The following is a 13,851-nucleotide window of genomic DNA, read 5'->3' as shown; positions in this document are numbered from 1 at the left end:
TATTTCATTTAATAAATGCGCCGACTGGACACTCCAAGGTTCCATCACATGTAAATGCATATTTATTGGGAGCCTTATGATTGAGGAAGAGTTTGTGCCAGAATGCTGGTTGGCCAAAGGGGAAATATGGAAATAGAATTCATCAGTTCCAGGGTCAAATTGTTTCCATCATCAAACCTTTATTATGCGTGCAGGGAATGTTTTAAATAATAACAATATTTGACATTATGAACTATTGTACTGGCAGGTATCACTTGTTTTAATTTACATTAGAGAATGATTTTATCCGCTATCTCGCTAACCCTAAATCCCTAACACTAAAGAACATGATGCATGCATACATATTTTCCTCGCTAGGTTATATTTTTGCACATTTTTCTCAAAAGTCATTTAATCCATGTGTTTGTGCCCTCATTGCGATGAATAAATCATATCCCAGTGAATCATACAAAAGATTAAATAGGTTCTGCTGCGTAGCCTCTCGTTAATCCATTTTTTCCCGCCGGACGGCAAAGCATCCTCGCCGACCTCTCCTGCTCTTGCAAGACAACAATTGCTTTGTGCGTTAATTATGATAACAGCTGCGTATTAGACAACGTGATGAATTTCTGGTGAAACCCTTTTTTTTTTTTACCCCTCCCCATAACCGTAATAACATCTGCCACAATTGGATGTGTGCTTTGCAAAAGATGAACATTTAATGAGAGCAGCATTACAATTCAATTATGTTAATTTGAGCAGTCTGAAGCTGCAGCTGTTTGTCTTTAGTCTGTACCTGAGTGACACAGGATATTTTGAATTACTCTATATGCATGCATTATTGGAATAAAGTATGAATTTAATACACAGCAATGCTTCAATTTTCAAACAAATGTATAGGGGTAAAATTTAGAATCCCTATAGTGCATTTTTTGGGTGTTTTCTAATGGTGCAAAATTGACAAAATCAAAAATGGATTAATTAAAATGAAAATAAATGTTAGTTACCTGAATGTTGTCAGTCACTTAAATTAGCTGAGATCAACCAGAGTCAAATTCCCTGTTTGGCATGCACAATAAAGCTGATTCTGATATTTCACCAGCGCTAAAACATTTTCAAGGCTGCTCGGGCTCTCAGACTTTTGAGCACACCGCAAGGCAAGGGTTAAACGGTGTTACTGGTCTCGGCCTTCCAGATCCAGCCTGGCTCGGTGACCCTCCTTCCCAGCAGACTTGACTAGGATCCAATTATCAGCTCTAGCGAACGAGCGGAGGTGGAAATGTAATTGTGTGTTATTAATATTTCAAATGGATTTAGCCAACTCCCACTTTTTGCTGATAAAGAAAGAATGACAGGAGCACACTGAAGCTTTTTCATTGCCATTATGTCAAGTATTGTACTTTTGCAACACTACTCATTACATTTGCAGCTTTTATTGTACATGAACCTGTGTTAGCAGGATTCATTTTAAACTTCATGGTTTTGAAAATTGATATGGGTGGGAATCATTGGTATGTTTTGTTGGTAACTACGATCATAAACATCACAAATTAAAAATATAAAACTACAAACCAGGCATGCAAATCAGATGTGCAGAATATTTAATATCAAAATACTGTTATGCGGTTGAGTTTCGGGGTGCAGGTTCGACTCCTGATTCATTGCGATTCTTGGCCGATCAGGTTTGCTTTCGGGGCTTCTGCTGGAATGTTCTCCTCTCAAAAGTTTTTCTTAGGTGACTTCACCGTGTTACTTAATTTCTCGCCCTCGCTGCCAGAGTTCACAATTTCAAAGTGCCTTACAATTGATTAGCAACGGCTTCTGCCCAAACCCAGCTGGAATTGAATCCAACTCATCCTCGGTGTAAGGAAAAGTACAGTAGAAAAATGACAGAATTGGAAAAAAAGGCCGATATAAAGTTGTCTATTGTTTGACAACGTTTGAGCGGAAAATAATGAAAACGGCTTTTATTGATCATTCCAAGTTATGGCAATACATCAAGAATACTGATATTCGCAATGTATTTATGGTCTAACACTGTGCAATCATAGTATCTATTCTATAGTAACTATATTTGATGCATGTGTATGTATCATGAAAAATATTTGACTGTATTTCAACGTGACTATTTTGTCTCAGTCATTCTTTTTTTTTCTTAGTTACTTCTTTTTTTTGTTTTTACTCTCGTGCGATACGATTCCGATGCTACAGCATGTGAAGAAAATGTGGCCACAGTTGAAATAATTGGACTAAAAGCCGGCATTCAAAAGTATTTCTTTGAATCTTTCATACAATAAAAGCACCTTTCCACAAATACCAAATAATGTATGTGCAAGTCGCAGATTCTAAACTCAAGAGGAACAAAAAGAAACTAACTAACCGAACAGTACTTGGAGCTGAATGGAAGAAACATTATTCATACATGTATCTCAATGTCACCATCCGAAATCGAATTGAAGAGCTTGAAAGAGGTCATACAGCACAAGTGAGAGACAAGCACTTATCAAGCCGCACTCTTTGTTCAAGCGCAGTGTGTCCTTCGAGTCTGAAGTCTTAAACGTCGTGCTGAATTTCAACAAAGGTGCTGAAAGCGCCTCTTGAGTTAAATGTCTCTTTGGAATGGAATATGTAAAACCACATAACTTAGATAAGAACAGTATGTTCATGGTCTGTATTTTATGAGTGTAATACATAATACGAGGCGGGCGTTTGATTGATTAATTTATCGGTGATCATTTAGTTTCACTTCCAACTCTAAGTCGTTTAATCAGTGGACTGGCAAAAGTGGGAACTGAATCCACGCTGTCTGGAAGAAGTCACATTAATCAACCACAACAGAGACAAATATGTGCATTCAACAAAACACAGTGCAGCTCTGCTTACCTTACCTGCAACGGAATGACACCTGCGGGAAGCTACGATAAGCTAATTTAGCCAAAAACAAAAGCCACATGTAAGCAAACTGCAAAATTTCTGTTATTCCGGGCTAACCCTGAATCCTAAATCTGCAGATACAAAATTTACCAAACATTTTCTGTCAAATTGTGGCTCTAATAATCAGAATAACTGCAGTTTTTACAAATGAACGCCCCTCACTAATCACTAGTGACTGACTAATCTCATTCCAGGACTTTTACAGTGCTTGTGTGAAAAAAAGTTAACTTCTTCTGACACTCGTAGGCAGTCCTCTTGTATAAATAAAATCTTATTATAAAACATGATGCGACACTGAAGCAAATTATTTCTATTTCCCGCATTGCCTCTGAATTATTTTCATTTGCAAGTGTTTGACCGTCATATGTTCTCGAATGGATAATTTATTACATTTTATATTGATGTTCTATATTATCAGGCTACATTGTGTTGCCAACCAAACCTTTACTGCTTGATAGTGAAGTGTTTCATCAGTTCCACAGTATGTGTTTCATTTGCTGCAGAGTGGGTGATCTTCGTCGCTGCTGTGCTGGCCGTAACTGTAATTCAAAGTAGATGAAGGCAATTTGCCCGCAGCTTGCTTGCCTGCCTCAGCGCAGGCTAGTTTGTTTCAACTCCATTTAATCCCAAAGTGGAGCGCAATGGCGTTTGTGGACGTAATGTTTCTCAAGGTTCCGGTAAAATCCTGAGGAGTGGCGTGAGGTGCAGTACAAAACCAGATTTACGTGATGTATAGAATTAATGATGTGAAACGACTGTTTGGTAGACTCGGTGCTTCGCAATTATTTTGTGTTATGGAAGAAGAAAATATTTGAAAACCCTGAAAGTCTCTTCGGTGTCTATAAATATCTTTTGTCTATAAACTCTGCACGATTTGAGAAGGACTGAGCTCGATTTGCCGTTTTATAATACCGATGCAAAACACCGGAACCTCGATGACCCTTGAAGTTATAACATTTATAATTCAATCGCAATTTTGGATGGGTGACGGGTGGTAATTGTTTTCTTTCTTTGTTGCTTTCTGTCTTTCTTTCTTAATTTTCTTTTCTGCTACCTGTGCTGATAGAATGCAAAGTACTCTCATGTCTTTCCCCACTACACCTCTTCCTCTCGCTCCCTTGCTTGTCACCTCCATCCTCATCACTATTTTGCCAACACACTTACCGTATTTTCCGCACTATAAGGTGCACCTAAAAACCTCAAATTTTCTCAAAAACCGACAGTGCGCCTTATAATCCGATGCGCCTTATATATGGACCAATATGGATTCGTGGATGAGGACTAATTAAGTAAGCTTTACGTGTTTATTTTGTGTGTTGCGTGATATTAACGTTTGAGCAACGTTGAGTTATTGATATATTGTTATTGTTTTCACTATTTTGAGTGTTACTATATTGTGATTGCATTAACGTTTGAGCAACGTTGATTATTTATTCTATGCGCTTTATAATCCGGTGCGCCTCATATATGGACAAAGTTTTAAAATGGGCCATTCATTGAAAGTGCGCTTTATAATCCGGTGTGCCTTATAGTGCGGAAATTACGGTACTATCTCTTCTCTGGATATACCCAAACCAACTGCTCCCTCCAAGTTTGTCCGCCAAAACATCAAACCTTGGCTGCCCCTCTGACGCAATGAGCTCATTTCTAATCCAATCCAACCTAGCAACCCTCCACATGTTCATTTCCGCCACCTCCAGCTCTGCTTCCTGTTGTCTCTTGAGTGCCATTGTCTCTTATCTGTGCATCATGTTGAAATAACCATGGTTGTTTGTATTGGGAGGTTTATTGAAAATGCATGGTCAAAGCCTCAGGAGTCAAGACACCTCCCATCCTAGTTTCCAGGTCCCAGACTGGCAACTTTACTCTCTTGTAATCACATCGCCCCCCCAAAATGCATTAAAACAATATAAGAAGCATGAACAAGATGACAATCTTAACCACAGCAATGGTTAACTATTTTTTTTATTTACTCATTTTATATGACAGGTTTCCAAAGCAAAAATACTTAATGGTTGTATGATAGGGAAAGTTCAACTCAAGAATGGAATATTTCCTCTGGGAAAACAAATTGTGTTTGACCGTAGAAAGCAGTGAAACGCGTATAATACTGACTCATTAGACAGATAGGAAATTACTTTTCAGAGGAGAAAAGGGAGTCTGAGGAGGAGTCTGATCCTATTCTAAACTCTTGTTTGTTTTTTCCTTCCCATTTTTAGTCCCATTAGTTGGGTGACGGATCCACAGATGAGGTGCACAAACTAAAATGATGCCACAGCTATTTTTCCATCCCGATGAAAATATGCTTTCATAAATAGGCTTTTCTTGACTTGTCGATGTCTTTTATCTCTCCTATTTAAGTGCACATCAATATTGATAAAGAGCACAGACTAAAAGTGTCTGCTGTGATGTTCAAATAGGTGATGTGCATATTGGTAAAACCGAAGGTCTATTGTGCCGCTTCGGCATGGTGCTTGTGCTCTACATGAGGTACGGCTTCTGATGTTGTCTATAAAAGCCCGGGGCTCAGAATAGGACCTGTCTATCTCTAAGGCTGTGTCTGTATGATAAAAAGATTTCCCACAGCTGGATGCTCGCCTATCTCTGCATTGATGCAAGGAACATTTGGCTGGAAGTGCCAACTATTCATTGTGGTCCCAATGCAGACTGGGCAATCACAACGATCCACAGAACACAGCTCTGACACTGTCCTGAATTCAATGATGACATTTTAGAATGTTTTTTGGGAAATAGCATTGCCCTTTTAAAATGCTCTGGGTATCTGTATATGCGACACGTTATGTTAATACGTGAGGAAAGTCTAAATTAGTATTGATAAGGATGTTAGGTGTCAAAATAATCCCTAAATAATCAATAGGAACAACTTTATTGCTTCCAGATAAGCAATGTATCTGTATTAATTGTAAAATAATAGTACGCTTGTTAGCTCTCTATGAAATGTTAAATAATGTAATGTATGCTGGCATCAAACGTAAGCTGCCATGTTTTAGCTTGTGGACCAAAAGTGTAATTTGATTTTGTTTCGTTGTTGTTGTTTTTTTGTCACATATAATTAAGTTAGTATCCATGACTAGCTAAATGCTCCTACTATTTGCTTTTGAATGATCGTAGTTAGCTAGCTTTATGGAAATGTTATATTTATCCTCCATCTTTAGCCTTCTGTCTAAAATGTTCTTTCTCCATAAATTGGATGATATTTCACCATGGAAGTGCAGGCAGTGGCAACTCGCGTTGAAAGCTTGTCAGACTTAGCAAAAGTAACGAAGGGTGTGTCATTTGTCACATGCCATAAGTTGCGGACCAATGGTCTCTACACATTCTCTTACTTTGAGGAGACGGTCTGATAAGTGTCATTGGGAATGACTGCCATTATCTCCGATGCTAGAGGCAACTCCGTTTACTATGAAAATGACTTTCTTCCCCTAGTCGGCTCCTTTGACCTAAATTGTCGTTGCATGCACTTGACAGCTCATGTATTCCTGCTCGATGTTTCTAATTTTTCTGTGCAGCAAGCAGGCGAGCACAACAAGCCGAGCATATTTACACGGTAAACAGATTAAACTGAATGCTGAATGACACGTCAACCGCCGTTAAAAACAAAGCAATGCAGCGCGTTCAGAGTCAGGAAACGCGCCAAGATGACTGATTATCATCGCTGCTCGAAGGCGAGTTCAAATTTTTACTTTCCAGATGAAAGTGTCATTTACACTTGGAGCCTCGGTGGAGCCAACCAGTGAAGTGCTACTTCACACGGCCATTTGGCACTGATGCGCTCGGCATATTAACACCTCACAGGTGCATCATGGCCTATTTCCTATCCGTAGTATCAACAAACATTTTTTTTTAAGAGGCATACACATCATTTGGGAGGAAAATGAGTAAATGGAACCCAAGCTGAGCTAATGGGTCTCAGCCATTAGTGACCTCAAGCCCCGTAATAAAATGACTGGCAGAACAGAATCTCATCAGGTCTCATCTCTTTCAAGTCTCAAGTTTTGTGTCTCATCCCATTAAACTCTTGGGTTTAATCTGGAAAGCTCTCCTCAAAGTTTTGGTGTTCGTGTTGGGCTTCACTTGGGCTCAAATTGCTTCAGTTTTGATATCATCTCCTAAAATTTGTGAAACCGTCTCGCAATACAACTTGATTTAGTCCAAACTGTTGTTTACTTATTATTGCATACTTTGGGGGGTAACGTAAGAATTAATGCCTAATAAGAATGGGAAAACTAAGACACAAAAAAAAAAAAATCCAAAGAGAAGACAGCTCATGGGAAAAGCAGTATTGTGCTACTTAGCCATTTGAAGTGGGAGAAATCTGGGAATTTCTCCATTATGATTTAGTTGTTCATCTCAAAACTGCCATTTAAAAGCCAGTTCTGCATTAACATACACACCCCGTGGGAATTGGAGCACATTCAATTATCCACATTTTTAGCTTGGCTTAGTATTTGTGCAACTGTGCAAGGGACAACGATGTTTTGATTGTGAATGTCATTTGAGTACTTTACATAATTTCAAATGAATGTGCTGGTTCTTAAAGGGTTAAAGGGGTGTAATTGATGGCAATTAAAACAAAAGTTATCCGCACAGACAACGCCGCAAGTGTCTTGAATTCAATGATACTCTGACCCTTGTCCACACAGTGACATTAATGAGGCGATGACCTTCCCGTCGCGCCCGCAGTCGGTAAGAATAGGTGCTTAGCGTTTCCATTAAATCAATGACTCATCAGCGAGTTTCATCGCATGGCGCCAAACCAAATCTGCTTGACGTGGTGGGGTCAATCAACATAAAAATTTAATTTACCCTGAAAGGCATTCATGCCTTTTAATTTGGTCAGACGACAGGAACTCACAAGATAATGTGTGATAATGAAAAAGACTGAAACACACAGTGTGAGCCTATCAGCCTTATTAATTCAGAAAATCAGGCTGTATTTTTTTCACATTCATTGTGGATTCAATCCAAGTGTAATTTTGTATGTAAAACATGAATTGTATTGTAGATAATGTGAGGTGTTAGATAATATGTTGGCGAAGTCCAACCATCTTTTGAAATAATTGTCCCAAAGAAAAAAAAAATCCAAAAGTCAGAGAAAAAGCAAAATACATACACAGTTAATCATTCTCCAGTGTTAAATGAGACTTAATTTTCCCTTTTCAGGAACATGCAGTCAGAGTGTGTGAGTGAGGCACATTATATCAAGCATTTATTAACTAATTAGTGTAACAAAAGCCTTTCAGCGCTGCATCAAAATGACTCCCCACACTATTATGTTACATTTTTTAATTAGTATTGCAATTTATGCACAGCTCATCTATCTTGAGTCTCGTAACAAATGGACTTGTATTTATTTATGTTGCAACTGCTTTTTGCACAGCACAAAAGGATTAACTATACCGCTGTGTGAAGAGTGACGAGACGTGACGTTATATAATTACACATCATAATTATGTCATTTGGATCATATCGTTCTTCATTATGTCAGTGCTCACTTTAACTCATTTTGCGGCAGATGCTATGCTGCTAGTGGCTCTGCGGCTGGAGGGACCTTTCAACATCGAATCCGTCATGGACCCCATTGATGTCAAGATCTCAGAAGCCATCATGAATATGCAAGACAACAGCGCCCAGGTCTCCTATAAGGTATCGTACACCTTGTCGCCTCCGCCGCGCCGGTATGGCAGCTGTGAATCACACACCGCTGCTCTGAGTCGTAGGTGTGTAATTCACATTCTAATTAAATCCAAGTTTAGGTGTCGCATGTAAATTACATGTCTGAGTCTGGTTAGGTAATCTTAGGGTAGGCTTTTCTGAAAACAAGTAAAAAACTGTGAAAAAAAAAAAGAAGTCCCATTTAGACCTTTTGCGGAAATGTATTGAAACCTGTGGAGGGAAGGCATAATGTGGTTAAATGTTTACGAGTTTAAATTAAACACATATAGATGTCAAAGGGGAGTAGCAGTGCTGATTAAAGTTCTTTTTTTTTGCTTACTATTTGTATCATTCAGTTCTTTGTGGTCTTAATTTGATATCATCCTTCAACTCACTTAAGACAACCTGAAATATTTCAATTTAGGGATTAAATTACTCTGAGAGCTGCAGACTAAATTAGTAGTTGATATGTTTAATTGCATTTTCTACCAGCCACAAAAGAAAGAAAATTTTGAAAAATGCAGCATGCTATTCTCATGTAATGTTGATGTCACTTGGGATTCAAGCACCCTGCAGGGCTTTCTGCAGGGCTTTCCCGTACAGCACATACAGTCACGGTACACGGTATATGTGGTGTTTTCCCAAAGGCTATAAAACTTAAATAAAGTCGGTCGCAGCCCAGCTGAATCACCGCCAGCGTCACCGTGGTTACCTCAGCATCCAGCCCGTTATATACCAGCAGCGTGTGGCGTTCAACCAATCACAAAATCCTGTTTCTTCTCATTCTCTCCTTCCCAAAAAGTCACTTCACATCCTGACCGTCGGTCGGGTGCCCGTGTTTTTTTTTTTTTTTTGTAATTGTAGGCTTTTCAAGGTTGCGGTCAGCCAAAACCCGCAGGAATGACACGGTCTGCCCGTGGCGTTGCGGATGTGTTCAACGCCCGCTTCAGGCCCTACAACCCAGACGAGCGTCCCACCACGGCAGCTGGCACAAGCCTCGACAGACTGGTAAGGGCATCGAGCGCTACTTGCTTTTCGAGGCATAAACACCATTTATCTTCCCTCACGCCTGACACCGTTGATTAAAGCCAGTGATTTGTCGGGCTCCCGCCAACGGCAATTCATTCCACGGAGTCTTCCCGTATCTATCGACCGGCGTTTGTTAACCTATCAACTGCCTCCCCCCCTCCCCCTGAAGAGTGAGGCGTGTCACGACGTGCCCTTCTGCTGCCTGTCTGTGTGCTTGGCAAACAGAACAGACCAGGCTGAAAGGTTTTTTTTTCTTTGACCACGACTATTGTTTGCTGGAAAGCCAGCTCTTGATTTCATATCAGATGGGCTGCGTGTTTGCGGGATTGGACGTTGATACGTGCATTTACCATCTCAAACAACCTTGAGGGCTAAAACGCTGCAGCCGAGGAAAAGGCTAACGCTGACAGCCAAAGGTAGCTCAGGGGCCGTTCTCATCATGCCGTGAATACTTTAGTGGCCGCAATGCCCTCCTTGTAATCAAGAGGCAAATGGTTGACAACGTTTCTAGATAAAAGTGGTTTAAATTGACTGATTCAGTCGCCAGTAAACTTACCCATGCTATTAAAAACCCAAGCCTTTTACATTTTGTCAGTTTAATGATGCGTATACCATGTTTTTATTTGCCTGATTCAAGACTAATTACATTTTCAATATGTCTATTTGGACATTTTTGATGCTTTGTTCCATGCCTCCTTTTCTTTTCACTCCTTCGTCCACCTACACAATTAATTAAGACTTTCCTTTTTCTCCCCCCTCTTTCTCTCTGCTGCAAACCAGAGGATTATTTGGAATACTATGCAACACAGCGTAAGCTTCAACATTTTTCTCCCTTTGTGCTTGTGGGTGGGCATTTGAAAGGCTACGGGGTAAATGAAAGGTCAAGTCATTGCTGTTTTTTTAATTAGACTAATCTTTTGCTGACTGGTCATGAGTCGTTTTTGAAGTCAGTGTCTTCTATCTATCCATTTTCCATAGTACGTGTGCTCACTCGGATCATTGGTGAACTGAATTCAATGGTGACCTTATTTGAATAATATTTTTCCAAGCAAGTCAACATACTCATATTTTTTTATATCCGAATCCAGCGGAGTAGTTCTACACCAGTCATGAATCTCACCACACATCACTGGTCTTCAATTAAACTAACATCCATGTTTTTGGAATGTGGAGAACATGCAAACTTTGCTCGGGAGGACCTGAACTATAATTACCGACTGGCTCACTGAGCCGATTGATGCATAAGTTTATGTAACGCAACTACAGTGGCTGAGTATGAACAAAATTGAGTTGAGTCGTAGGGTCAATAAATTACCCGGGACTAGGCTCCAGCACGCCCGCGACCCCCGTGGGGACTAAGCGGTTCAGAAAATGGATGGATGGATGGATAAATTTAGACCGGCAAAAACACGGTCCTAATGCACAACGGTCGCCCAAATATTGTTACTGACTACAGCTGTTATTCAAAATGGGTGCAATTTTGTCTCCTTGGCTTTCTAACACAATGAATCCATACAATTGGCATCGTTTTGTGACTGATGAAATAAATTCTTATGCCCATACAACCTACTTTTCCTACTTTTGTTTAGAACTCTACAAAACATTAATTAAACATAATTTCCAAACGCCTATGAAAAAGGATTTGGCTTTTATTACTAGCGGCAGCAGTTCATATGAACTTAAAGTACAGTGTCAGCCTTTAAACTTTATTCCATTACAACAAAGTCATTAACTCATCGCGGATGTGTCGACCATATGCCGGCGTGTCCTCAGGTGGTGACGATCCCTCAGCACACACCTTTCTCAATTAACCTATCTATTCTGGAAATATCCCCTGTCCAATGTTAGTAATAGCACGGACAACAAATCAGGAGGTGACCTGGTCTGACAAAGCGCTGCGGCCAGCATCTGCTCTAATGGTACAACGATGCGGGCCGGCGGCCAGGCAGGCACGCGGGGGCCGCTCATGAATAATCAGCCGGCATTCAGACAAGAAATTGCAGGAACAGACAAGGAATGTGTCATATACGCAAAGTACACCGCTGAACATGCAGAAAATAGCACAGCCAAGGCTGCCAACTATAGGTGACACATCAACACAGTGATGAAATCGGCCTAAAAGCCAGAGTGTTATCGTAGCATCATATCAGGGGCGACAGTTATGTTCACGCCATCAAACACGACCTTCATCTTTGTAGTGAGTCATATCGTGAAAAATATTGAAGTTCGTTAATGATGCCAGAATTGTTTTTAATGTTGGCGGAGGTGTTTGAGGTCATATTTGAAATACCATGCACATCTGCTGTGAACTCACTCCGGTGGCTTACCTCCAGCTGCTAAATATTAAACAGTGAAACGTTACCGCCAATAACAGCAAGGACGTTCATGCAAAGTTAGGATATACTTGAAACTGTCCCCAAAGTCACAGAGTGGACGACTTCACATTTATATTTCTATTGCTGCCACTTTGCCAAAACTACTTCCTGTCCAGGACCTATGTAGGTGTCAGTTTTGGTGACGCAACTCACTTCACAATTAGTGTCAATCTCGCAAATATAATTAGCATCTATGTAGCGGTGTTGGATGGATATTTGAACACAAATGGTGCTGCAGCACACAAAGACAATCAATATAAAAATACTCACAGGGACATATTTATTCTCTGTGAAAAACAACTAATAACATTGCCATAGTGAGAAGCTATCTTATTCATGAACCGGTGAATTTGACAAATAAAAGTTGTCATCAAGGAGAACTAGTCCCATGTAGTGACTGAAAGTACAATGACCTGTAACAAAAATTGAAAGGTACTCTGCAGCTTTCTTTTTCCATTGAATCTCTTTTCTATTAAAATACAGCATATTTTATTCAGTGTGCAACTGCTATGGTTGAAAGGTTTTACCGGGACATTCTTTTTTTCATGCGCGACATAAAAGGAAAAGAAGTTGAATTACAGTGCCAGTTGAGGCTCTTTGAAGACAATATGACATCCTGTTATTGTTTTGTGTGGCTTTTTCTCGGTTACAAATAGAATTACGTGTCACGCAGTGTAGCAGATGCTTTTTGTGCAATCATTAGCGTAGCAGAATTTGTACATCTTCCATTGCATCAGAGGTAGAAATGGATTCCATGTGTAAAGCTCATCTTTGTTTTCCCTCACGCTGTCCTCCTATACGCACCAACGCTCCATAATTACCCAGGACGGTGATGCTGTTCCGCCTTGTGAAATGTTGACAAGAGTTTAACTTGCCCTTTGATAAGAATGTCTTGTGTGGATGTACAGCCATATGTTTATTTATTTTTTTTAGTGAAGGGATGGGGAGGGGGAGCAGCGGTGTCCACCTCCAGCTCAATGAGCCACAATGCTTTAATTGCCTGACATTCTGTCAGAGCACACCCCCCTCCGAGCAATGGTGATCATGAAACTTCTAAGCTGCGATAAAGGCACAACAGACTGTTAAATTCAGAGCCACATTGTAGATAAGGAGAGAAGTGTTTAATTTAGCAATTGTTACAAGTTTTAAAAGACTTTTGTGTCCTTTTGTGCAATACACTGTCTGGCGTTAGACGGCTCTACAAGGGTGACACAAAAAGTCGATAGACTTCAGATTCTTTTTTTTTAATCAAATAAATTATTACCACTTTAGCCTTTAAATAATTTGCCCTCAATATATTCAAATAACTTTCACAAAGAAGGTGTCACGAATTTGAGATGCTGCTTGACCTCAAAGTTCAAATTCCCAAACACTTACCAAAATAAAAGCATGCGCCTTTAAAGATGATAAAACCTTTTTCATTTGTGGGGACAGCTTCATGTACAATGTCCTAAATTTACAGCTCTATTCATCATCACGCAATTTCTTTCTAATGATATTACAAAAAAGCCAAGAAGACAAAACATTGTTTAGATTCCCACAAAGTCTTACACTGACTCAATTTTGGAGGTTCCAGTATATTTGTAATGATAATAATAATAATCCATATTGGCATTATTCTCCCTTTGTAGTTTTTTTTTTTTAAGTGTTTACGAGAATGGTCCAGTGCTTGATTATTGTGGCCTCACACCAATTGTAAAAGCTATCATTGCAGATAAATTATAGCTCCTTTTTTTTGTAAAGATATAATTTACTGCTGACTTTCTGCACTCGCCTCCGTGCCATGCTTTGCCATGTTAAACATTTTTTGGATCGCTAGATGAGGCTCACATTGTCGGTAAACAATCAGCAGCGGGTA

The 13,851-nt window shown here is 39.8% G+C and overlaps 1 protein-coding gene across 2 annotated transcripts in view; it reads left to right on the top strand.

The window, feature by feature from the left end:
• The window catches only part of gpc6b (glypican 6b), a 53,992-nt gene that overhangs the window by 25,289 nt on the left and 14,852 nt on the right, over positions 1 to 13,851 (top strand). The window contains exons 5-7 of one of the 2 annotated variants that reach the window (XM_049728699.2): positions 8,450 to 8,580; positions 9,454 to 9,597; positions 10,399 to 10,428. In XM_049728699.2, the coding sequence (XP_049584656.1) occupies positions 8,450 to 8,580; positions 9,454 to 9,597; positions 10,399 to 10,428 (305 nt within the window). The remainder of the gene's footprint in view (positions 1 to 8,449; positions 8,581 to 9,453; positions 9,598 to 10,398; positions 10,429 to 13,851) is intronic. The other variant, XM_049728700.2, reaches the window with a different exon arrangement.

This window comes from Syngnathus scovelli, chromosome 8 (genome assembly GCF_024217435.2).
Source record: "Syngnathus scovelli strain Florida chromosome 8, RoL_Ssco_1.2, whole genome shotgun sequence".
In the NCBI taxonomy this organism is placed as follows: Eukaryota; Metazoa; Chordata; class Actinopteri; order Syngnathiformes; family Syngnathidae; genus Syngnathus; species Syngnathus scovelli.
This window is presented reverse-complemented; position numbering and strand designations above follow the sequence as displayed.